The following is a 23,556-nucleotide window of genomic DNA, read 5'->3' as shown; positions in this document are numbered from 1 at the left end:
GGGAAGTCCCATCCTGCTCATTTAGTCCTTCAAAAAGGAAAAACCCTTGGATTTTGAGTCTTCCTTGTTGGTTTCTGGTCTCAGCAAGCATAAAGAGGGATGCATTTCCCTCTCAATAGGCAGTAAGTCCCCTGGTTCTGTCCCTCATCCTCATGGGTGGGTTTGGGGCTGAGGTGTTACATTTAGGTGATGGGCTCCTAGGTGTCCGAGGCCTCATTAACCTGCTGGTTGGCCATGCTGGGACATGGGGACCATGCACTGCCCCCATGGCTTCATCTGCAGTTGGGAGAAGAAATTATCTGGTTCTGGCTAGGAGGATGCTGTGGGTTCTCCACGGCCAGTGCCAAACACCAGAGTGTGTGAGGATGGAGTGGGATCAAGGAGTCCCTCTGCCACCCAGATGGACCAGCCTGCTGGCAAGGCATCTCCTTGGATGAGTGGGGGCACTCGGGGTCTGTGGGCAAGGGGACACCCCAAAAACGATGAGAAAAAGGACTTCAGTCTCCCGGGGAGAGGGAATGGGGATGCTGACCTGTACCTCCTGCCTCCCACAGCAACAGAGGCGGGAGAAGGAGCTGCGGAAGCAGCAGGAGCGGGAGCAGCGCCGGCACTACGAGGAGCAGATGCGGCGGGAGGAGGAGCGGCGGCGCGCAGAGCACGAGCAGGTAACGGGGTGGGAGTGGGGCCACCGCCTTCAGCACGGATTCCTCTGCCTCTAATCAGAGATCTTCTTGTAAACACTCATTTTTTACCACTTGAGAGCAAATTGCTTAATTGTTTAACACTGCGTGTGTCGCTTTCACTGCTGCTGTTTATTTCTGTGTGGATCCACTTGCTGGCCCGCAGATGTGAAGGCACTTGGTGCAGGTTTTCCACGCCTGCTTGTTGTTGGAGTCAGATTTTTTGTTATTCTTGGGTAATGTTTGCCATTTCCCAGTGGTTTCCATTCTTGTAGAGTGGTGCACACCCTGGGCTCTTTGGGCAGGGATGGAGGGTGCCAGGGCTGATTGATCAGATCACTTGGGCGGGGCGGATGTGGGTGCCCACCTCATTCTCCTTCCTCTCCGGAAATACTGGCTCTTTTACCTTCTCTCTCTTTTTCCTTTGATCCTTGCTGCCCATGCCTCCAGGAGTACATCAGGCGACAGTTAGAGGAGGAGCAGAGACAGTTAGAGATCCTGCAGCAGCAGTTGTTGCAGGAGCAAGCGCTACTTCTGGTAAATGGGAGGCCACGGCCACGCTTGCCGCTTTCTGCCCTTGTCGTGTCCGCATGCGCCCGCGTGCACCCGTGTCCCCCCAGTGCCTCCTGACGTGCCCAGACATGGGGGACACCACTGTCACCACCCTACCTGGAGCCTCCTGTCCTGCTCTGTGGCTGCAGCATGCCTGGATCCCCCGATCTGCTCGGGGCGGGCTCCCCTCATGGTGCACGGCTCTCATCGCGTCCCCTCCGCAGCGTTGGTGTGTGTGTGTGTTCTCCTGAGAGGAGCAGCCCTGGTTGCTGCTGTGAAGTTTTTGGAGGCTGTTTGCAGCATGTTGGGGTGTTTGAGCTGTTACGTGCCTGCATCCATCAAACCCACCCTGCCATGCTGTTCTTCGTGTTCTGAGTGAAGGCTTTTGTTTCAATTTCCTTGCAGGAACACTGTCTATTCCCTTGTGTGCTGTTTGCATTCTAGATGTCCTCTTTTTTATTTCATTTGGGTTTGACTTATCCTTTTTACTGCTGGTAGCTGTCTGTTACTCTTACTGCATTTTCTTTTAATCTACAGGGTTGGGTTTTTTTTTTTTTGTCCTGCTATTTTATTTAGGAAAAACAAAAGCCCTCACACAAGCCATTATCTTTTAAAAGGACTTCTCAAAATTATTTACTCTTTTAAACTCATAGAGCTGTAGGGATTCAGAAAGATCACACAGTTGGCTTTGCAGTCTGGCTCTTCCCAGGATCAATTAATTGGTCCTACAGAGGAGTTGGCTTCAGTCAGGTTTTGTCTGACCATAAAGTCATGAAATGGCTTGTATTGGAAGGGACCTTAAAGACTATCTCTTTCCTACCCCCTGCCATGGGCAGGGACCCCTTCACTAGACCAGGTTACTCTGAGCCCCATCTTGACCAGGTGATGTTTGGTACCTCATTGAATTGATCCCTCATTTTTCTATCCAGAAAAAACTGGGCAAAGTCAGTGGTAATTCCTAAGCAAACATCAGCCCTCAGTGGGTCTTGCAGGGTTTCCCTGACAAGGCAGCACTCACATCCCCCATTCCTACCAAACGGGGAAGTTCAGTGGCTGCAAGGCATCACTGGCACAGTCACAACTCTGAATTTGCTGGCTCTGCTGTCTCTCCTTGGGGATGCTTTACAGCTCAGGCCCCAAAGTCTTCCAAATCAGCGAGCTGTGCCAGAAAACAACCTCTCAGATGCTCAGGCCCCATTGCTGACCCAAACAGACCAGGCTGCAGGCTGGCTGGGCACCTTGTCACTGTGTTTTCTCCTGGGCAGGAGTACAAGCGCAAGCAGCTGGAGGAGCAGCGGCAGGCGGAGAGGCTGCAGAGGCAGCTCCAGCAGGAGCGGGACTACCTGGTGTCCCTGCAGCAGCAGCAGCAGCAGCAGCGGCAGGACCAGAGGCCAGCAGAGAAGAAACCCCTCTACCACTACAAAGAAGGGATAAATGCCAGCGAGAAGCCAGCGTGGGCCAAGGAGGTGAGGGAGAGCGGGGAGGATGATGGTGCTCGCGTGCATCCGCAGGGCTGGGTCTGAAATGCACACAGCAGGTTGTGCTGCACAGGGTGGGGATGCAGGAGATGCCATCAAGCTGTGCTGGGAGCACCCCCAGCTCGGTGCAGTGTGTCTGTGTTTGTACAGACGGGGAGGTTTTTCCATGAGGCCATGTGAGAAGGAGAATGGATCCCTCCTGGAGGGGTTCAGCCTGGCTGGGGGCTTGTGGACACAGAATCACAGAATTCAATTGGAATGGACCTTGAAGGTCATCTTGCCATTCTCCTTCCTGTCATGTCCACAAGTCTGCAGGGGTCAGGGTGAATGCAGAGGGTGATGGTTGTGAAGTTCTTTGCTGAGCCCTAATTCCACCTAGGCAGGGGTTGGACAGCTTTTCCCCTCAGGCTCAAGGCTGTATCCCTTGGGGTTGCTCTTTCCTGATTTTTTCTCTCAGGCAAAAAGAGGGGATTGTAATAGCTGTGAGATCTTGAATATTAATTATTGCTAGTCTGAATAGTCTTGAAAAGGTGAAGACATGCATTGTCTGCAGTGCAGATTTAGGATCATGTGCAAACTCTTTCTCCTTAATCTCTTTGTGGTGACTTCAGTAAGACTGATGTCTGCTTTTGCTATTAATTTTTCTAAAGTTCTTTTTTTGTTTACTTTTGTAACCCTACTCCTGGGCAGAAAGATCTGTTAATAACTTCCCTATTCTTTGTACTTAGCAGGAGCACTGCTTGGCATCCTTTAGTCCTGGCAGACATGTGATGTGCATCCAACATACAGCTCAGTTCATTCCTCTTGCCAGTCCTCAGCTGCATCCACAATACCTGCAAGCATTGAATGCTCAAGGAGTTCAGCCACCAGTTGCTAAGAAAAGACCAGGGATATGTTTTTGGCCTTTCTGAGCCATCACAGGGATAGATATGGGTGTCTAAAACTCTTTTCACCTCTTTACACACTCGCTTGGACTTTTCTTTTATTACCTTCCAGTTCACTCTTCAGACTCTTTTGGTGGCAGTGCATCAGATGATAGATTTTTATGGAGTTGCATCATCATTCTCCAGCCCTTTCAGTGAAAGAAGAGGTTTGATGAGTGGGATTGCAGATGAGGTGTTCCAGATGTGCTGAGCTGCCTCTGATGAGAGAGGCTTCCACCTGGGTGGTGCCTCTGCAGCTTTGTGCAGAGCTGGGCCGCTCTTGTCCATCTGCTGGAGTGCTGAGAGTAGGTAGTGGGCAGGGACAAGCGAATAAACTCTGTCTTTTATTGCCTGGTTTAAGTAAACCCTCTAAAAGATTGCTTAAATACTTCTGGCACTGTTTGCAAAACTTTAGCAAAGAGATGTAAAAAGGAATATTATTTTTTTATCTGGGATGAGGGAGAAGAGTGCTGGATTTAGCTTTCCCTTTAAAACACAAAGGCCCATTTCTTCTATTTCATGGGGCTGGCATCTTTTTGATGCTGTCGCTGGAAGCAGGACATTGGGAACTGCACAATGTTAATAAGAGCAGCAGAACGTGGCCTCTTGCCCTTTGCCAAAATCATAGGGAAGATGAGGTTTCCTGTTGTTGGGGAACTTCTCCAGCTTCCACCAATTAGCTCTCCAAACCATTTATTCCTTACCTGTGTCACTCTGTCTGGTTTCTAATTAAATGCTCCAAGCTGTGGCATCTTCCTGCTGTTGGGAGCAGTAGTTTGATGTACTGCCTCAGCAGAGCACCCTTGGAATCTCCCAGAATGACTCCTCTTGCCTCCATCCTGTTTTATCTTCTGTTTAGTCCTACTTTTAACACAATTCAGGTACTTTGCTGCATATATTGAAGGCCCACCTTTGCTGGCTCCACAGATAGATTTGTGCTGATACTTAATGAGCCCACCATGGTTTTTGTTGTAGTTTAGCAATTTCCATACCCAACCCATGCATGCTAATTTAACAGAAATATTGAGACTTTGTTTTCCTGTGGGAACAATGAAAAGACAAGTCTGGTGCTCAGCCTACAGTTTCTGGAGGCTGTGCAAAGCTTATTTGGACATTTCCTGAGGATTTTGCATTATATCCCATACTGCCCTCGTTTTTATGCTGTTTTGATCTCGAGTCTTCTCTCGTAGGAGCTTGATCAGCACAGCTGAGCCCTCCTTACACTGTGCCCATCTTTGCTTTTCACACCTCTCCTTTATGCACACATTTTCCCACCTCACTGGTTTTCACAGGGTGACCCCAAGACCCTGCAGGAGTGGGATAAAGCGTCAAGGTGAGGCTGTGGCCACTCACCTTGTGGTCGTGTCCCTGCATCCCCTGGTTAAGGGACTGGCCTGTTGGTGATGACAAAGCTCTGGGTGAGGAACCAGCCTGTGCTGCATCTCTCACAGCTTCCCCAGAGCACAGTCAAGGATTTTTCTTGATGCTGAACGAAACAGTCTGAGCAGATAGTCCTGCCAAAATGCATGGATGCACATTCCCTCCTGCTGCCCCTTCTGCTCATCTTGTTACTCAGGATTATCCACTGGAAGCTAACTTGGGATGTAGCCTGGGTGCTGTCCCAGACCTGCCCTCTTTTTCTAGGCACATCTCTTAAAATTATGGACTATTTGGACCTTTTTGGAGATCATGTTGGGACCCTCTGTGATCCAGCCAGGGATGTGGCATTAGCATTCTGAGCTGTGGTTGTGTAATTAGCAACTCTCTTTATTACTGAATTTTCTGTTATGGATCAGTATTTGCTAAACAAGGCCTGGCTGAGGAGGAGATGGACTGGAGCAGCCTGTGACCCAGCACTTGGGCTGCTGCTCCCTTTTCAGAGGGAATTCTCATTCCCACCCTGCTCCCCTTCGCATCCCTGTGTCCCCTTTCTTGGGCACTGCTGAGCAGAGCTTTGCACGGCCTCTGCTCGCTGGTGGGCCTGGGGAAGTTGTGGTGACCTTCTAGGATATGGCAGTAGCCCAGGTGACCCCTCATGAACTCAAAAAAGAAACAGTCTGTAACACAAATTTCTTACCTATATTTCACTCTGTCTCGTGCTCAGTCTCTGAAAAGGATTCATTTTTATTCATAGAATGGTTCTTTTGTTTCATGAGTTTTTATTTAAAGAAGAGCTGTGGTTCTTTCCAGGCAAACGTGTTGTAAAGATTGCCTTTTACCGTGGCATCATCCACGGTGGAATTGAGATGTGCTAGGGGTATTTAACACTTTAATGACACATAAATAAAATACACATCAGATCTCAAGGTATCAAAAATTCTGCATAGCATATGCTGCCTGAATATCAATGCACAGCCTAACTGCAGGATGGCACGGCTGGGTGAGCTGAAACCACTGTGTTCCCATCAAGGGTAGCTGAAAACAGTGGGCTTTGGGTTGATGTTCTCTCTCAGTAAAAGAGGTTTTTCACCTCCCATACATGACAAGGTGCCAGACTTGGTAAATTCAGATCAAAGCCAACAGTTTTCTGGCTGCCATGTTTATTCTTTTATTCAGATCAAACAAAACTACCTGTTGTAGTGTTTATAAATGTGAAGGAAAATGGTCCCCTTACTTAAAGATCCATTTGAGAAGAAGCAAGAGCTTCTCAGGAGTCATCTTCTAGTAACATCTCTCTGAGGTGTGCTGCCTTTTTTTTATTTTTTCTTTTTAGTTTCTTAATTTTTCCATTTCATATTCAGAAATTAATTAAGCATATAAAGTCAAGCAGTCCTTTTCATGTCTTTAAAACACATTTATTGCACAGTTTGATGGATAACTTGGATTCCATGATTGCAGAATCACTTAGGTTGGGAAACACCTCCAAGATTGCCAAGTCCAACCTATGACTGATCACCACCTTGATCAAGCAATAGATATGATATACCTGTGTGGATGCCAGCCTGGTCAGGGAGAGAGAAACGGCAATCGTTACTCACAGGGGCTTGTGAGAATTTTTAGGAAGTTGTAGGAATGTGGTAACTTGTTAGTATAAACAATCTGCAGGTGGTGTTTTTCCACCTTGCTTTTCTGTTCCTCTCGAGGACAGTACGTGAGAAAAATGTTTTTATTAACTAACCAATCAAATAGAATGTATCGTATCAGTCTGTTTAAGCTGAAGTTTCCTTTCCATTAAGGCCTTCTTTTCTTCCTTTTTACGCTGCGTCCTCGTCTGTTCTTGTGTCGTTCTTGGCGCAAGGGTGACATACCTAAAGAGAAAAGAGCCTTCTGTATGTTTATGCATACCTTGGATTTCCATTGGAAATGGGTTCCTGGGGGCGTTGACCCCTCTCCCCATGTCCCACAGGTGGAGGAGCGCTCCCGGCTCAATCGCCAGAGCTCGCCGGCCATGCCCCATAAGGTGGCCAACAGGATTTCTGACCCCAACCTGCCTCCTCGGTCAGAGTCCTTCAGCATCAGCGGCGTGCAGCCAGCCCGGACCCCACCCCTGCTCCGGCCCGTGGACCCGCAGGTAATGGTGCTCCCCCATTGCCAGGATGCTGGGGGTGCTGGTAAGGAAGCAAGGAAGAGTGGATGAAGGGAAATAGCACCTGGCTCCCTGATTTCTCAGCCTTAAGCATATTCATGAGTAAGAGCAGCATCTACATGCATGAGTGTATTCCTCTTGTCACCTCCATGTGTTAGCAACATCACGCTGGTTTATACCTTCCTTTGAAGCATCACGTACTGGTTACTGCTAGAAACAAGCTGGAGGACCAGGAGGAACTGCTGCTCTGGTCCAGTGCAGCTGTTGCTCTGATCCTCTTTGGATCTGGTTTATGTAAAGGACTAAAACCACAGAGCCTGGTACAACAGACCCAGGATGCTTTGATGCTGAGGATCATCAGAAAGAGGTTTTGCTTTCTTTGCCGCTTTGATTCAAGGTTTTGTTTTGGTTTTCCATTGAGTTGACATCAGTCACAAACACATCTGTAGAGGGCATAGATCACCATGACTGTCACAGAGGAGGGGCATCGTCATTTTAGAAGTTTCTCCCGGCCATGAGGTCTGCAAGTACTCTGCCACCAAAAGCTGTAGGAGTGTCAGTGCTGGCTCTGGTCCAGCCCCTGGAATAGCTCCCACAGATCCACAGACTCCTGCAGGGATTTCAGAGGGAAGTATAAAGCCTTTGCTCCAAGTTCAGCTGGGCTTTCTATGGAATATTTGCCAACTAAGTGCCAGCCACGTGTGGCACCTCCAGTACAGAGCCAGCTTTAAACAAAAATGTGCAGGAAAGCCCTGAAACATACTTTTTTGTATACATCAGGAAAGTGGAAAGTGGGCAAAACCCCACTTCACTGTCATCCCTCTGACTGTCCAAATAATTTTCAGTGACCTTCTTGGCATCCTGTACCATCAGCAGCTACAAAGACTTTTGTTTGGCAATAAAATACTCATGAAAGAGTTGCTTGAAGCCCGGAGCCCTTTGTCAGTGTGTATGTGCATAGTTGTGTACCCGTGAGACATGGACACATACAGAGACCTGTATGTAGAAATTTCAAATAAAAGTCACAACCCTGTTGTATCAAAGGAGTGCAGCTTCACAGAGTCCTGGGAAGAAGCTCTGATTTCCCAAACTGTAACCTTGTGATTTTTTCAGATTTCCCAGAACAGATGTCAGTATTCCTTAAACTTGCAACCTGTAGGGCTAGTCCATGGGAGCCACCAAGACCTATAGAAGCTCATGCCTCAAGATATTTTTTAAGCCATCTATGCCTCAGAATTCCTGACAATTTTTTTAATCAATTATTATTTATTATCGTTTCCTTCTTTTTGTTTTTTTCATTTTTAACATGGAAAATCCATGCCAAACCTCATTAGTACAACCACAGAGGTGCAGGTGTAGGAGCTGGACTTTGGGCCAGCAGCAGCAGAGCCTGGGGCGGGCACAGCGTGTGCGGGAATGTGATTTTTAACAGATCTTGCCTTGAAGTGATGTAAGTCAGAAGTTCCTGAAACCAAGGCAGTGCTGATCTCAGACCAAGGGGGCTTTTCAGTGCATCCAAAGTGCTAATCAAAATTTTTTTTTTTAAATCAAATTTTTAAATTATTTTTTATTCCTTTTTTATTTTTAACCCTCCGTTTTGACTGATAGTTCTGTTTTGACTTGGTGCTTAGATTCCACATCTGGTCACTGTGAAATCCCAAGGAAGCTCCTTGTCTGGGTCTCAGTCACTGCATGAACAGCCTGCAAAGGGACTGGCTGGGTTTCAGGAGGCTCTGACGGTGACCTCTCACCGCACTGAGATGCCAAGGCAGAACTCGGACCCCACCTCAGAAAACCCTCCTCTGCCCCCTCGCATTGAAAAGTTTGACCGAAGTTCTTGGTTACGGCAGGAGGAAGACATTCCACCAAAGGTAACACAATCGCTCCTCACTTTCAGCACGTCAGAGGCAATCCCAGAGCTGAGTCCCTCTGGCAAAGCAGAGTGGGCAGGACTGAGCCCCAAGGCTCTGCAGCGGGGGCTGACCTGCCCAGGGGCTGCATTTCCTCAGGCAGGGTTTGCAGGACATGCTGGGAGCTGCTCTTGGCTGCAGAATAGCTGCAAAACAGCACTGCCCTCCAGCAAAGAAAGTTCTCGAGCTCAGACAGAGACCAAAACAAATTAATCTCTTCTTTCCCTTGGATAAAAAACAACCTTCTGCTTAAATAGAATTATAGGAACATAAAATTTGTCATACTCAATAAGACAGGTCCTTCTTAGTCCAGTACGGTGCCTCCAGTTGCGATCAATATTGATGGAAGACTTGTAAGGGCTCCAGCAGCTTTATACATTCATTGACATTTTGGCAGTGTCTGGCAGTACCTCTTTAATTAGGATTCTTCTGGACCAATATTTCGATTGTGTTGTTTATACACCTTCACTTTGGAAGAATTATAACTTGGCCATTAAAGTTCCACTTACAGTGAATCAGTGCTCAGCCAGGATGATTTTTACAGAGGAGAAATTATTATAAATTGATTAGTGACAGGGAGGCAGTATTTGTCCCTGATTGAGAGGCAATTTTTCGATGTATTTGCAAAGTGAGCGACTTGCCTTTTTAAGAGCAAAGTCACAATCACCAGGTAAGCCTCCCTGTGCAAGGGATCTGTGGTGGTGTCATGGGTGTTTATAATGCTCCTATTTCTGCTGTCACCAAGCAAGAGGAGACATCAGTGCTCTGCTGAAGGCAACAGCAAGCCAACAGCTTCTGGAACTGTCTGTGTGCTTGGCTCCTCCATAGTGCAGGAGGGTGGCTGCCTGGTTTTAACCTAATTAAGAAAAAGCCCCTGCACTTTAATGTTGGCTTTTGCCTTGAGTCCTTTGAGAAGGACGCTCAGCCGCAGTGATGCCCTGCGTGGTGAGACCATGGCTGCTGGGAGAAAAGCTGTTCTCCAGCACTGTGCAGTGTTTTCCCCCTTGGCTGAGGGAAAATGGACTCGGAAGGGATCCCCACCAGATCACATTTAGGGCTGTTGTGTTGGCAGTACCACCCATGAGGAGCCTGACTTCACACTGGACTGCCCGAGGTGGGTTTGAGGTGTTTGGAGCGAAGGGACTGCCCCGAGAGGCAGGACTGGCTGTCTCCATGGTCCGGGGTCTTGTTTCTGCCAGTGCTTATGGCTGGATGCTTCAGAGGAAGGTGGAAAACTCCCCAAGTCCTGACTGCAGAGTGTCCTACCTGGAGGGGAGACTGCATTGTACTGGGACATGCTGCAGCTGGTGATGCTGCAGTCCAGGCTCTCTAAATATTCTCTTATCTTGCCTAATGCAACCGTGTGTTTATTCTTTAAAAAAGCCAAGCCTAATCCGTTTTCTTGCTAGTCCTGACAAGCCCTTGGCCTTTCTGTTACCTGGTGCAAGGTATTGAATGGTGAGTATTGTCTTGCCTCTCCACGTCACCTGAGGTGCTGGGGGATGAGGCCACTGCACCTGTGGCCACACAGTGATGCCTGAGCTCCCATAGGATGGGGCAGAGTTCCAGGGTTACCTGTCACTGCCCCTGTAGGCTGTGGTTGGCTTCGAGTGCTCGTGCTGAGCCATTCTGCCAGCAGCAGCAGCACCTGAAGGTCACAGTGTTTAATCCCAGTGTTAGGTGGGTCAGTCTGGATCTTCCCACTGTCAACCCTCTTGTTTGTCCACCAGTCAACACCTTCTGTCTGCTGGCATGTGTCATATCTGAGCTAGATACAAAACGTCTGTTGTGGCTGTTGAAATGCACTTCAGTCTGAATTTTACCTTAAAAATTACTTTTATGGATTTTGTTAGATTTAAATTATATATATATTTGTGTGTGTATATGTGCATACATTTCTTCTAGAAGTAAGTGCCCTGTTTGGTGGTAGCCAGGCTGCTCAGGGGCTCCTGTGCCAGGAGCATCCCTGGGAGCACCACTGCAGCTTGCTGCTGCCTCACACTCCAGTGATTCCTTCTAAAAGCTGAGAGCCTTGTATTTTATAATTGCCCTAAATGCTGCCTTTCTCTCAGTGGGAAATGAGTTGTAAATCAGCCTTAAGGCAGAGCTGGAAGGTGGTCTGTGATGGCTCAGGTGAGCGAGTGGCCCAGACTGGGTGACTGCAGATGTCTCCATTCTTTTGCAGGTGCCTCAACGAACCACTTCCATATCCCCTGCCCTGGCAAGGAAGAACTCCCCAGGCAATGGCAGCGCCCTGGGGCCCCGGCTGGGCTCCCAGCCCATTCGGGCAAGGTGAGGATGTGGTGGGGATGGGCAGGAGTGAGCTTGGTGTGCCACTGCTGCACTGTCCTGCATCACCCAGCTGGGAGCCCAGACATGGGCTGGAGTCCAGCCCTGCTTTTGTGGCTGAACACCACGACATTTGCAAGGCTTCTCTTGAGTCTGGGATGAATTTTTGCATCCAGCAGTGATTTGAACTGACAAGGCTTTGAGCACTGGAATCCTTGGAGGCTTTGCTCCCTTGGCTGAATGCATTCCTGGGCATTGCAGGGTTTGGAGGTGGATGCTGCATTTGCTGCTGTGGAATCAAACAGGAGTTTGGGTGCTCCCCTTAGTGGAATTAGGTCCTGGTTCTCACCTCTTGCATATCAGTGGATCCCTATAAGCCAATGGGGAGGTCTCAGTGGTACATTCCATACATTTCTTATGCATCAGAGGAGGTTTTCACAGATAATGACTAAGGAATGTGCTGCAGGACAGACACTCTTGAGACCTTCTCTAGATGTAGATCGAGGATTGAATTCCTTTCAGCTTCCTAGGGCTGGGCCTTCAGCTTAGCCAGATCCAGCTCTGGCACAGCAGTGAGCCCCTAGGAAGGTGCTGTGCCATTGCCATGGTCCCATCTCTGCCGTGTCAGAGCTGTCCCTGGGCACGTTTCAAACGAGCAGGGAAGCTGACAGGCTCTGCTCAGAGCTGGATGGAAAAAACACAACTTAGTCATGCGAGAGCTTGTCTCTGCTTCACAGAACGAGACCTCAGACGGGGCAGATCCCGGGAGAAATGCAAGTTCCAATTAGCCTTGCTTGGTTTCTTCTTCCTGCCTTGTCCTCAGAGGGTGAGGTCAAAAAGTGAATGTGGGGATGTTCATGATGTGTGCTGTCACCAGTGTCAGCACACGCCTCCCTTTCCAGCTCAGTGCCCCCTCTGTGCTTCAGCAAACTCACGGGCAGCAGCCCCGAGTCACTGGCAGGGGCAGCAGTAGGAGGAAGAGTATTCTTTTGTTGTTCTTTTTTTTTTTTTTTTTAATTAGAGAAAAAGCATATCATGGTTTGTTGCTCTTCTTTGCCAAAGGCTGAAAGATTTTGAATTCTTGAAAATGTTGTTCTTTTAATTAGCTGTTGCTTGAAGGACAGTTTAAAATGCAGAGGGATATTGGACTGCGTAATCTTTATAAGTGATGGTATTGAAAGTAAAAAGGATAATGGGAATCTGGGATTCAAATTCAAGGTTGCCCAGTGTTTCCTGCACCCCCACTGTCCCAGTCCTGGTCAGTGCATGTATATACATCAGTTGCAAAGTTTTCAAATATACTTCATTAGTTAATTTAGCTAAGGATAGCCACAGAGCATGAACTGGAGGCTTTCAGTTTGATGAAAATTGGAAATTATTAGGATGCTACCACATGTCCATTAAACTTAAGTTTTCATTGAAATTATTTCATACTTGATTTCTCTCACAGTAATGTAATATTTTTCCTTTTCCCCCGTTTTTCCAATTGGTTCTTGATTCTCCCCATGCATAAATGCAAATATTACAAAAATACCCCTTCTTTTATTTGTCACCCTGTTGTGACAAATGAGGGAGTATTTACTATACATTTTAAAGAGGACTTAGAATAAAATCACTTCCAGAAACATTGTATAAAACCAAATTGCCTAACTCTGCATTAATATCTCTTCTGATGTCATTTCAATGCCAAGTAAGAATTAATTTCCTAAAGGCATCTGATACCCAGAGAGATATTAGTCACTCCTTGTGTATCAAGGGCACTTTTTATTCTAGATTTATCTGTGTTCACAAGGGTGAGAGAAATCAAGGAGGAAAAGTGGATATCTGATGCAAGTTTGAAGTGAAGCCATGAAAACTGGGGACTCTGAATTAAGTGGTACAAGAGATCTGCAGCCTTGCTGCAAATTTGAGATCCTTGCTTTGCTGAAGTCTTTGTCTAACAGCACATGACAAATTCCTGCTTTTATGAAGAAGAATTTTGGTGGCTAATTAGGTAACTCCAGCTTTGCAAATCTACAGACGGGGGATCGAGAGCAAAGAATCTGTTAATGGTTGTGAAATTTTACCAAATAAGAGCAGAAAGTTTCTCTAGGCAATTTTTTTTGGTCATGGTCATAGTGCACCCAAAATTGGTGACCTCAGCCCTGTCTCCTCCAGCTGAGGAGGACTCTCCTGGCCTTTGCAGCCACTCCTGTCAGTGTGGGAAGGGTCTGGAGCCCTGGGGATGGGTGTGACCCTGGCTGATGGTGCCCCTCTGTTTTGTCCTCCTGCAGCAACCCAGACCTGAGGAGGACAGAGACCATCGTGGAGAGCCCCTTGCAGAGGACCAGCAGTGGCAGCTCCTCCAGCTCCAGCACTCCCAGCTCCCAGCCCAGCTCCCAGGGTGGATCCCAACCTGGCTCCCAGGCTGGCTCCAGCGAGCGCAACAGAGTCAGAGGTGAGCTTGGGAACATCCCTCAGCACCAGGCACACTTGGGGAGGCTTCCTGACAAGCAGCAAGGACAAGAGGCCTGTGATCTCATGTTTCCTTTTTAAAAACTTTAAAAAAATCAAAGGATCCATCATTTCTGATGTGCTTTTGTGACCTGCTGGCCTCCTTGCAGACAGAGTTGCCAACAGCCCCATTTCCCTGGAGGTTGATATAAGATGGCCACAGCATCTCACTGCCAAGTAGCCTTGGCAAAAGGAGATGGGAGTTATGCTTTAGGGTAAACAAAGAAAGCAATCAGTGTGCTTCCTGTCTTCATCCACCCAGGAGCACCTCTCCTGATGTGGTTTCTTTGGGAGTGTGTTTCACTTTTAATTGATATATATTTTTTGGGGGTTTTATCTTTGTGCCCGAGATGGGATCAGAGGAGTGGTGTAACCTGTAAGAATCTTTCTCTCAAATGCTTTCACCAGGCAGCCGTGCTGACATGGGGTTTGTGTGTGTAGCCAGATTGTTCCCTCTCATCCTAAAGCCTCTCTTAAGGATATTCCATTCTGCTGTTTAATGGCAACAGAGTAGTGAAGTTGCCACAGCCCATACACCCACATATCTGCATTCTGGCACAGCCCCACGCTTCCATTCCCCAGGGCTGAAGAACATTGAGATAAATGCTGCCTCCATGCGTTGAATATTTTATGACTTGGCCATAAGATGATGGTGTCTGTTGTTGAAACCATCAGTCCTCTGGGTAGTCAATAAAAGGAGTTTGTAACCCATTGTCATTTCAGGTTTGGTTTTGTTTTTACTAATGAGAAATCCTGTGACAAATATTGTCCTAGCGATGTCAGATGCTGCAGAGCTTTTCATTTATCACATGCCCTGCTCTTCTGCAAAGTAAATTTGTTTCTTCAGTAGAAAAGGAGCAGTAACTCTGTGAGAGGGCTGTTGGTGGAGGCTGGGCAGGATTGTGGCTTGTCTTGCTCTGTTGGTGGAGGAGCAGAAAGGAGCGGGAGTGTTTTTCAGACAGCAGAAGCAAAGTGATGATGAAGCCCCTGTTCCCACCTGTCCCAGTGGTGGCTTTTGGCAGCATTTTAATTCCCACTCTCTCCACCTGCCTTTCACCAGGGAACACCAAACCCGAAGGGTCCCCTGTGCTCTCCCATGAGCCCGCCAAGGTCAAGCAGGAGGACAACAGGGATGTGACACGACCGAGCCGACCCGCTGTGAGTCCTCAATTCCTTCCCCTGGGAATGCTGCCAGCTGGCTTGGCCACGTTTCCCTTCGGTGCGGTGGCACAACCGCGGGGACCCCAAAAACGAGGCTAGTACTGCTGCTGCTCCAGCAGAGAGACTGGAAAGCAGCAGTACGGCGAGAGCCTCTGGGAGATTTGAATGCTTAAGAGAGTGCATGAGTTTTTACCAGGAGCCCAAGCCTAGGGGAAAGCACTTAAGCCTGTGTTTCCAGGTGAAGCAGACGCTTAAGGGCTTTGCTAGCTTGGGCGCGGCGGTGGCCGATGGCACTTTGTTGTGTTCCGTGCTGCATGTCCCCCGCAGCACCCGTCAGGGGGATGCTCTGCTCATGAAGGCTGGGGAACCAACCAGCCCCCTACAGCCTTCCCAGCTTAAAACCCCACCTGGTAGTGGTCTCTGTACACTCCCCTTCTATTATTCTGAGCAAAATTTCATCCGAAGTGTTTCCTCCTGGTTTAATGCTGTTGACATTTGTATCTTAAAACTGCAGAGTTGGCCTAAAAACTATATGAATTTCCACTGCTTCTCTATTTTAATGTGTATTAATGTTTTGTTGATGATGTTTTTTTTTCTCTACACTCCACAGCGTTGAGCTAACAATTCTAATTTTATTTCTAACCTGCTTGCCCTTCCTCTGGCTTTTTCCTGTCCCGATCTGTTTCCTCTGATGCTGATTATTCTTCCTTTACCCACAGAGCTATAAGAAAGCTATAGATGAGGTTAGTGATATCTTTTCTCAGTGGGTCATGCCTATGCAAGGTTGACTAGTTAGTGCTTAATTCCGAGCTGGGTTTTCTTGGTGCTGGCGTTGATAAAAGGTGGCGATGCGATCTCGGGTCGGACGGGAGAGCGAACCGGTGGCGTTCCGGCGTCGGGAGCCCGCCCGCGGGGAGGGGACAGCACTGCTGGTGTGCTCTGCTCAGCCCTGGCCTGCCCAAAACCTGCTGGCCACACCACTTGCATGGAGGCCAGGGCAGAGGCATCCCAGTGTTCACGTGGGGGAGCAGGTGGTGCTGCTGTTGTTCGACGTGTTGGAAGGAGAAGGAGCGAGAGCGGAGGTTTCTCGTGCCGGTGGAGGAGGTCGGGCAGCCTGGACTCCTCACCACATTCTGCTCTCAGCCACAGCCCCTGGCCACCTGCTGATTTCAGTGGGGCCACCAAGTGCTTTTTGAAATGTGTTCTAAGCCTAATTCAAAAAAAGGTGCTTGAAAAACAGAGCAGTGGGTTGTTCATTCTCGTGGACCAGCATCCACTTGCAAAGCCAGAGTCAGCAGAGCCACCTCGGATGTTGATGGCACTGCTGGTCCTCATTCATCCTCTTAAAAAATGAGAGTCCTGAAGTACACCTTTTTCACTTAGGATAATATTTTAAATGTGCATCTGGCAGTGGTGAATGTTCAGACATTCATGGGCAAAGACCCAGCATTCCTGATTTAACATTTAACTTGCCTCACACACGCATCGCTGTGCACACTGCAGATACTGGTAACTGCAGGGCTGTAGCAGAAAGCACTGGTTTCAGCAGCTTCTTCTGCAGCCTCTTTCCTCTAAAAATAGAAGATATGAAAGAAGGAAGATGTGCTGGTTAGTTAACTTGTTCTCTTGGATAAAATATGAGCAATACATTTTGTTTAATGAGGTGCTTTGTTAAGAAAAAAGCACATGAATCAGTGTCTAAATAGAGGCAGCGTGTGTGCTGAATTCAAGCTCAAGGAGCGATGTCATTTCGGAAACCAATCTGACTTGATTCCAGCAAATATTAAATCTAAAGAAGGCTTTGTAATTAAAAATAATTAAAGAGCACTGACACTACTAACTTATGTATTATGTCACCCTCAGTAATAACACTTGGAACATGAGTGGAAGTACAGAGCACTTTGTAATTGTCAGATTGTTTTTGGTCCAGGAACAACTTGGTGAAGCTGTTTAATCCTACAAAGTGCTCATTACTTAAACAAGATGATAGCATCAAAGAATTAACCATCCCGAGGCAAAGCTTTTACTAGGAAATATGAGTTATCTGATGATACTGTCTGGGAGTATTACTGCTCTTATAACTTTCAAATTAGTTATTAAAAAGTAATTAAGCTGATTTTTAAAATACTTGACTATCTTCTAGTGATGGCCAAAAAAGGCTGATAGGGTGCCTTGAAGCACGTTAGAAGTGGAAGGTGCAAAAAAGAAGTAATTTTCACAGTCCAGTGCTGTGACAGGGAGGAGTTCAGTGCTAGTCCTGTGCTGCAGAAGTCCAGCTGCAGTTTTAAGAGACTCTTACACAGTCCTCAAATCCCTTTTAAAATGAGAGGCTCTAATTGAATTCAAAGGCAAGTGCTCAAAAAAGAGCATGTTTGATACTCTAAATGGAAAGCATTGTTAAGCTGCTCAAATTGTCACTGATTCTTATTTAGGAAAAGAAGCAGTCGTATCATAGAAGCTGCTACAGCACTAATTAAAATAATTAGTTGTCGTGACTGCAGATTTGACTCTATTTCAATCCCAAACATGTTGGCATCGAAAAGGAGCTCTTGAAATACCACAATCTCTCTTTAATCATGGAAAAAAGCCTTTCTTTAAAGTTGAAGAGACCATTTGGAGTGATACAGAACTGCAGAATCAGAGAATGGTTTGGGTTGGAAGGGACCCTAAAGTTCCTCTTGTTCCCCCCAACCCTATCCATAAGCAGGGACACCTTCCACTATCCCCGGTCACTCCAACCCCCATCCATCCTGGCCTTGAACATTTCCAGGGATAGGGAAGCCACAGCTTCCTTGGGCCACCTGTACCAGGGTCTCACCACAGACTAAATAAAGAATTTCTTCCCAATATCTAATCTAAACCTACTCTCTGTCAGTTTGAAGCCATTCCCCCTTGTCCTGTCACTCCGTACCCTTGTCCAAAGTCCCTCTCCAACTCTACTGGAGCCTCTTGGGGTGCTGGAAGATGCTCTGAGGTCTCCCTGTGGGGCCTTCTCTTCTCCAGGCTGAACAACCCATATACAACCCATCACAGGTACCTGCTGTGAAACAGGGATTGACCAATTTAAAAAAAAAAAAAAAAAAAAAGGGCTTTTTTGGGATGCTTATACTTCTGGGTCTGATGCAAAGCTCTCCACTATCCAGGGGAGTCTCTATTTCAGAGCCTGGGCAGGGCAGACCTGGGAGCAGAATGTGTGGCTGTCACTGGTGGGAGCCCGCCGGGAGGTGTGGGCTCAGATTGCTTACAAAACATTCCTACCTCACCATTAAAAAACAAGCTGGGTTTGCATCTCAGCCATAGAGCTTCTCCATCCTTTTCTTCACGTGTCGACAGGATAGATTTTAAGAGCTCCTTTTGCAACAATAATTAATATTGCCGTAGTCGCCCTGCTGGAACGGTAAACTGGAAATGCAGTAAATGAGAGTGTGGCCGTAAGACAATTGTGGAATTTAGTCTTTTTCAATGAGTTTCTTTCTCCCTAATCCTTTATCTCTGACCGAATGCACTGATGCCTACCTCGGTCACTAATATAGGGAGAAATGGTAAGACTGACAATTGCAATGCTTTGTTCGTCATGTGCATGTCTTGTGCAACAGAGTTCTCTAACCCATTCTAATTCGAGCTCTCATGCTTTTCTGCCCTACTGCTTCCCCCTGCATTGCTATAAAAGCATGTAAGATAACAAAAAGTCTCTTTTCTACACGGTGCCTGCCATGTTCCTTGTTTTGAAATAGCAGTGTCTATTTTATATGACTGTCGGGTCTGAGACCTCATCAAAGTCATGGTAAACTGAAAAATTATGACTAGGATTTGGGACTGCTCCTATCTTTTTTCTTGTTTCAAGGCTTTTTGGTTGTTTGTTTTGGTTTTTTTTTTTTTTAGTTTTCTTTCTCCCTTAGCTTGTAGGCTGCCACATTTCACATAAAGTGCTTAATGGGTCCCGCTGAGGGATTTTTTTTTTTTATTATCATTATTTTTTGATTGTGTGGCTGACTCAGAGCTGTGACTCCAAAGTCTGGCTGAGCTGGGCGCTTCTCCTCGTGCTCACCACCTCTCGGCAGCCGCCCGACAGCGGAGACTCACCATGGAAGCAGCTCTTGACGTGGGGATTGCACCACTCCATGGGAGATGCTGTCATTGCTTCCTTCCCAAATGCATTTATTACAGAATAAATACCATTACGGGGTCTCTTTGAGAAGTTTGAAAGAAGAGAAAACCCTGCAGGAGAAATTCTCCGAGCCAATCTTTGAAGTGACGTTGTTTTCCAGTTTACTATGATGGTGACTGAACTTCACCTTTTCCAACAAATATAATTTTGTCGTGTATATACATATAAGTGTGTGTATATATATGCACATACACGTTCCAAAGAGAAAAAGAAGAGGTTGGCTATTGACTTTTCAGTGAGCGTAAATCAGTTTTGTTTTGTTTAATAAATGCTACATGCTACAAACATTGTCTTACGTTTGTCTCATGTTTGTAACGACTCTGTAAAGCTATTTCTTGTTGCTCGTGCTGTTAGCATTGGCTTTTGGAGAGATGTATGTGACATTCTCCTCGCTCTGAATGTAACAGCCATCGCTTCCTTGTTTCCTTGCCCCCATCCCCTTTAGGATCTGACGGCTTTAGCCAAAGAGTTGAGGGAGCTGCGCATCGAGGAAACCAATCGGCCCCTGAAGAAGGTGACAGACTATTCCTCCTCCAGCGAGGAGTCGGAGAGCAGCGAGGAGGAGGAGGAGGATGGGGAGAACGAGACACATGATGGGACCGTGCCTGTCAGTGACATCCCACGGCTCATGTGAGGAACGCTTTCTTTTGAGGGGGCAAACCACGAAACCCCAGTGTGCGTTTTTCTGGAGGTGAAACCCCAGCGTGTCGTGGCCTGGAGGAGAAACCCTGGCCTGGAGGAGCAGTAGCTGTGATAAAGGACATGGCCAAAGCGTGTCCATGTTTGGTGGCTGGCACTGGGAACGGCGTCATGGTTGCAAGGGATGATGTACTCACCTGAGTGTTTTTCCTGTTCCAAACTAGAGAGAATTAATGGGAAAAACTGAGCTATTTCTGCTGCATATTCAGTGAATGTTGGCTCAAAGCTGATGGAGCTGTACCTGCTGATGAGCCAGGCAGGTTTCTGGCCAGAGTGGGCACAGTTGACCTCACCCACACCGTGGGTTCTGCCCATGGGATGGATGTGTTAAAACTCTGCCTGCTCTTGAGCCTGGTCTTGCCCCAGATTAAGCCATGCTAAAGTGTCAGTACTTGGTGTCCTGCCCAGTGCCAACTGGTAGAGCCAGGATTATAATAATCCTGAATCTTTGTCTTGGATTTCTGCCCTTGGCACAGTCAGTGTTGGTGGGTTGAAGTGGTAAAATGAAGAGATCAGCAGACTGTTGTGTCCCATGGGACACTTGTACATTTGAGTCTCTCCAGATCAGGGCAGCACAGCTTCAGCACTCACAGGGAGCTGTTGCCATTCAGAGAGAGTTTCTGAAGCATCTCTGCTCAGGCTTCCCACCCAGTGCTTTGCAGGGGCATTTCTGGAGGTCTGTGCCTGGCAGCAGGATCTGAATCCCGCCCCTTTGAATTCACAGAGGAGCTGTAGGAAAGTTTCAGGGGATTATTTGTGTTTTAATCAGTTCATTTCCATTTTTCCTGCTAAATGAGTTATAGTTGATGCAGGCATACCTGGCTTCAGGAACATGGTTTAGCAGTGAAGATGATGGTGCTGGGTGGATGGTTGGACTAAAGGAATTTAGAGATCTTTTCCAAGCTAAACAATTCTTTGGTTCTCTGATTCATGGTGGTGGGGCATGGAGCAGCACAGAAGCCCTCTAAGTGGCAGGGAGACCATGTCTCCTTGGGTCCAAGTTTTTCAGAGTGCCAAGCTCCTGGGTTGGAGCTTCCTTCCAGCAGAAGAATTAAAATCGGAGCTCTTGAATTGGTTGGAGCAAGTCAGGAGGCAGAGGGATGGCTCTGAATGTGCAGCAGTGGGATGGGCAGTCAGGCGTGCCAGAAGGGGCCTCAAGCTGCTCATGGAAGAGGAGTTTAATCAGGAGTGGTTAATGTGTGCTGACATCCTTCTTCAGACACCTTGGGTTTGACACAGCACTTCCCAGTGGATAAATATCTCAGTGGGTGCCTTGCAGCCACATGTGTGGGATGACAGGCACAGCAGGGAGCTGGATGCCCCCAGCCCCTGCCAGCCCAATGCCACATGTCCCATAAAGTCCTGTCTCTGAGTGTCCCAGAGACAGAGGGTGGAGATGCAGGGGTGTCTGCAGGCAGAGCTGCACAGCCCCATGTCTGGGGAAAAAGAAAGCAAATCCTCTGAGTTAAATCCTTATTTCACAAAAGGGACCTTAGCTCGAATTTAGCCTCGGTGTTTTTATAACAGAGATTTATTTTCCTGTGTTCAGTGTTTGTCACTGGAAAGTGGGGCCAAGAGAGATCATCTCATCTTCTGCTGCACCTTCTGAGTGATCTTTGTGTAGCTCATGTTTAAACTTCCCTGGGTATCCTCCCTGAGCACTTAGCTGCTCTTCATTCCAGCTCTCTCCAGGTCTCTTCTGCTGTGGGATAAACTTATCCACTGCTCTGTGTCCGAGTGGATAGGAGGGACTGTTAATTCCATCCACCTCTGGAGATAGCATTTCTCCATCTGAAAACTCTGACTCCCTTCAGCTCCCTCTCCTTGAGCTGTGCAAGCCAGCTCTTGCCCATGGCCAGGGAATTCTTGCAGGATGACGTGGAATCTGCGCACTGATGAAATTTGGGACCTCAGGGCTACCTCAGCCATTCATTCACTGGCTGTACAGTCTCAAAATTAACATAACCTCCTCTGGCCCTGTTGTCTTATTTTAAAACTAGAATAACTGTGCTATTTTCTCATCCTTTGGTGAAAAGCTAATGGTAGGGAGGTGTGAGCTCCTCACATGAAAGGTGCTGTAGGAGTCTGGTGGGCTGCTGTCTGGAGTGCCTTTGTGATGCCTGTCCAGTTGTAGGTTTGATACGATCTAGGCAAGGAGCCAGTCCCACCTCGGGGTCCCCAGGGCTCAGATCCCACCTTGGACCAGTAACCCCATGATTAATCCAGGCTGTTTTGGCTTCTCACCGACCAGGCTCCCTCACAAGCCTCCAGGCTTGTTGGTGTGCACAGGAGTTAAAGGTTGTACTGCCTCACACTGCTGGAAGCAATTGGTCTGTGAGGCTTTTAAATGTAATGTAACAGGTCTGATCATCCAGGGGTGCTTGTCGTTTGCTTGTGGATTTGTTCCAGTTATATTTAAGCAGCCAGGCTGCCAAGTGAAGTAATGGGGGCTGCTCAGCACCTGTGACATCCAATCTCAGGCAGTCCTAAAACGTAATAAATTCCAGCTCCCTTCTTCAAATAGGATCGTGGAAATTTCAAGGTGAAACCACAGGTTAGGACTACATTTTCACCTGGAAAACAGCAGAAAGCTACAGGATACAACTTGTCCTCCTGCCCACACCTTCTCCAGACCCCATCCCCTCCCTTATTATTTGCCATCAGTTGCTCTGGTGTTTCTTTTTCAGGGGTTGAGATGGGAATTAAAGGGAGTAAATTTTGGTTTTCTGCAGCTTTTTTAGGTAGAAAAAAATTAGATAAATTAGAGCAGGAGTGCTACTCCTTGTTAGCTGTTCATCAGTGCTCCTCTCAGGACACCTTGGGATAAGAAAGGGAATGGTCTCTCTCTTTGGTATCTGTAGTTTATCAGCCTGACCCTGGCCCTGTATTTCTGGCAGCATCTATCATTTCCCCGTAAATCTAAGTGGATATATTTTTCTAACTTTTCTTCCTGGGAGATACAGAGCCCTACTCTTACTGAAATAATACTGTACTAGAAGATTTTTCACCCAGTTTAACAAAGGGAATATTCACCATTAATGCTTTTCCCCTCTGTCCCCAGACCAACAGGAATTCCTGGAAGCAATGAGCCGTACAACCTGGGAATGGTGACAACCCACGGGCTAGAGACTTCCCACGCAGATACGTTTAGCAATATTTCAAGGGAAGGGACTTTAATGGTGAGGGAGGTAAGTTGTAAAACAAACACTTCCATGGAGCATCTTCAGGAGGTTTTGCCCATGTAAGCACAAAAACTAACAGTGCTGTGTGTCCGGAACACAAAATGAGGAGTAAATTGTGCTCCTTAGCGCTCTCCTTAATGCAATTTACAAATGTGACAAGTGCAAATGTTTCTCAGAAGTACAAACAGCAGTGAATGGCAGTGCCAGGGCACGGCGTGGAGGAGGCTTCTGCAAATGGCTCTGCAGCAGGAGTTATCTTCAATTTACAGCATTTAGTTAATTCACTTGGAACTGGCCCAAAGTTTCCCCTCTTCTTCCCAGCCTTTTCCACCTTGGGACTGTTAGAGCCGTGCAGTGTTTGTAGAGCATTTGGGGGCTTGTAGCAGAGGCTGGTCCTGCTCAGAGCCTGCTGGGGGAGGCACTGGGTATCCCAGATGGATGTGAGCCCTCATCCCCAGGGCTGTAGAGGTGAGGCTGTGGTGGGAGCAATGCTGA

At 47.4% G+C, this 23,556-nt stretch overlaps 1 protein-coding gene across 6 annotated transcripts in view; it reads left to right on the top strand.

Moving 5' to 3' along the window:
• The window catches only part of TNIK (TRAF2 and NCK interacting kinase), a 153,812-nt gene that overhangs the window by 114,897 nt on the left and 15,359 nt on the right, over positions 1–23,556 (top strand). For 2 of the 6 annotated variants that reach the window (XM_053985817.1, XM_053985813.1), the window contains exons 13-23: positions 555–665; positions 1,131–1,217; positions 2,498–2,698; positions 6,980–7,144; positions 8,791–9,030; positions 11,255–11,361; positions 13,632–13,795; positions 14,912–15,009; positions 15,732–15,755; positions 19,626–19,810; positions 22,941–23,067. In XM_053985817.1, coding sequence (XP_053841792.1) covers positions 555–665; positions 1,131–1,217; positions 2,498–2,698; positions 6,980–7,144; positions 8,791–9,030; positions 11,255–11,361; positions 13,632–13,795; positions 14,912–15,009; positions 15,732–15,755; positions 19,626–19,810; positions 22,941–23,067 — 1,509 coding nt within the window. The remainder of the gene's footprint in view (positions 1–554; positions 666–1,130; positions 1,218–2,497; positions 2,699–6,979; positions 7,145–8,790; positions 9,031–11,254; positions 11,362–13,631; positions 13,796–14,911; positions 15,010–15,731; positions 15,756–19,625; positions 19,811–22,940; positions 23,068–23,556) is intronic. The other 4 variants (XM_053985815.1, XM_053985818.1, XM_053985814.1 and 1 more) reach the window with 4 other exon arrangements.

The sequence above is a fragment of the Vidua macroura genome, chromosome 10 (assembly GCF_024509145.1).
Source record: "Vidua macroura isolate BioBank_ID:100142 chromosome 10, ASM2450914v1, whole genome shotgun sequence".
Lineage (NCBI taxonomy): Eukaryota > Metazoa > Chordata > Aves > Passeriformes > Viduidae > Vidua > Vidua macroura.
This window is presented reverse-complemented; position numbering and strand designations above follow the sequence as displayed.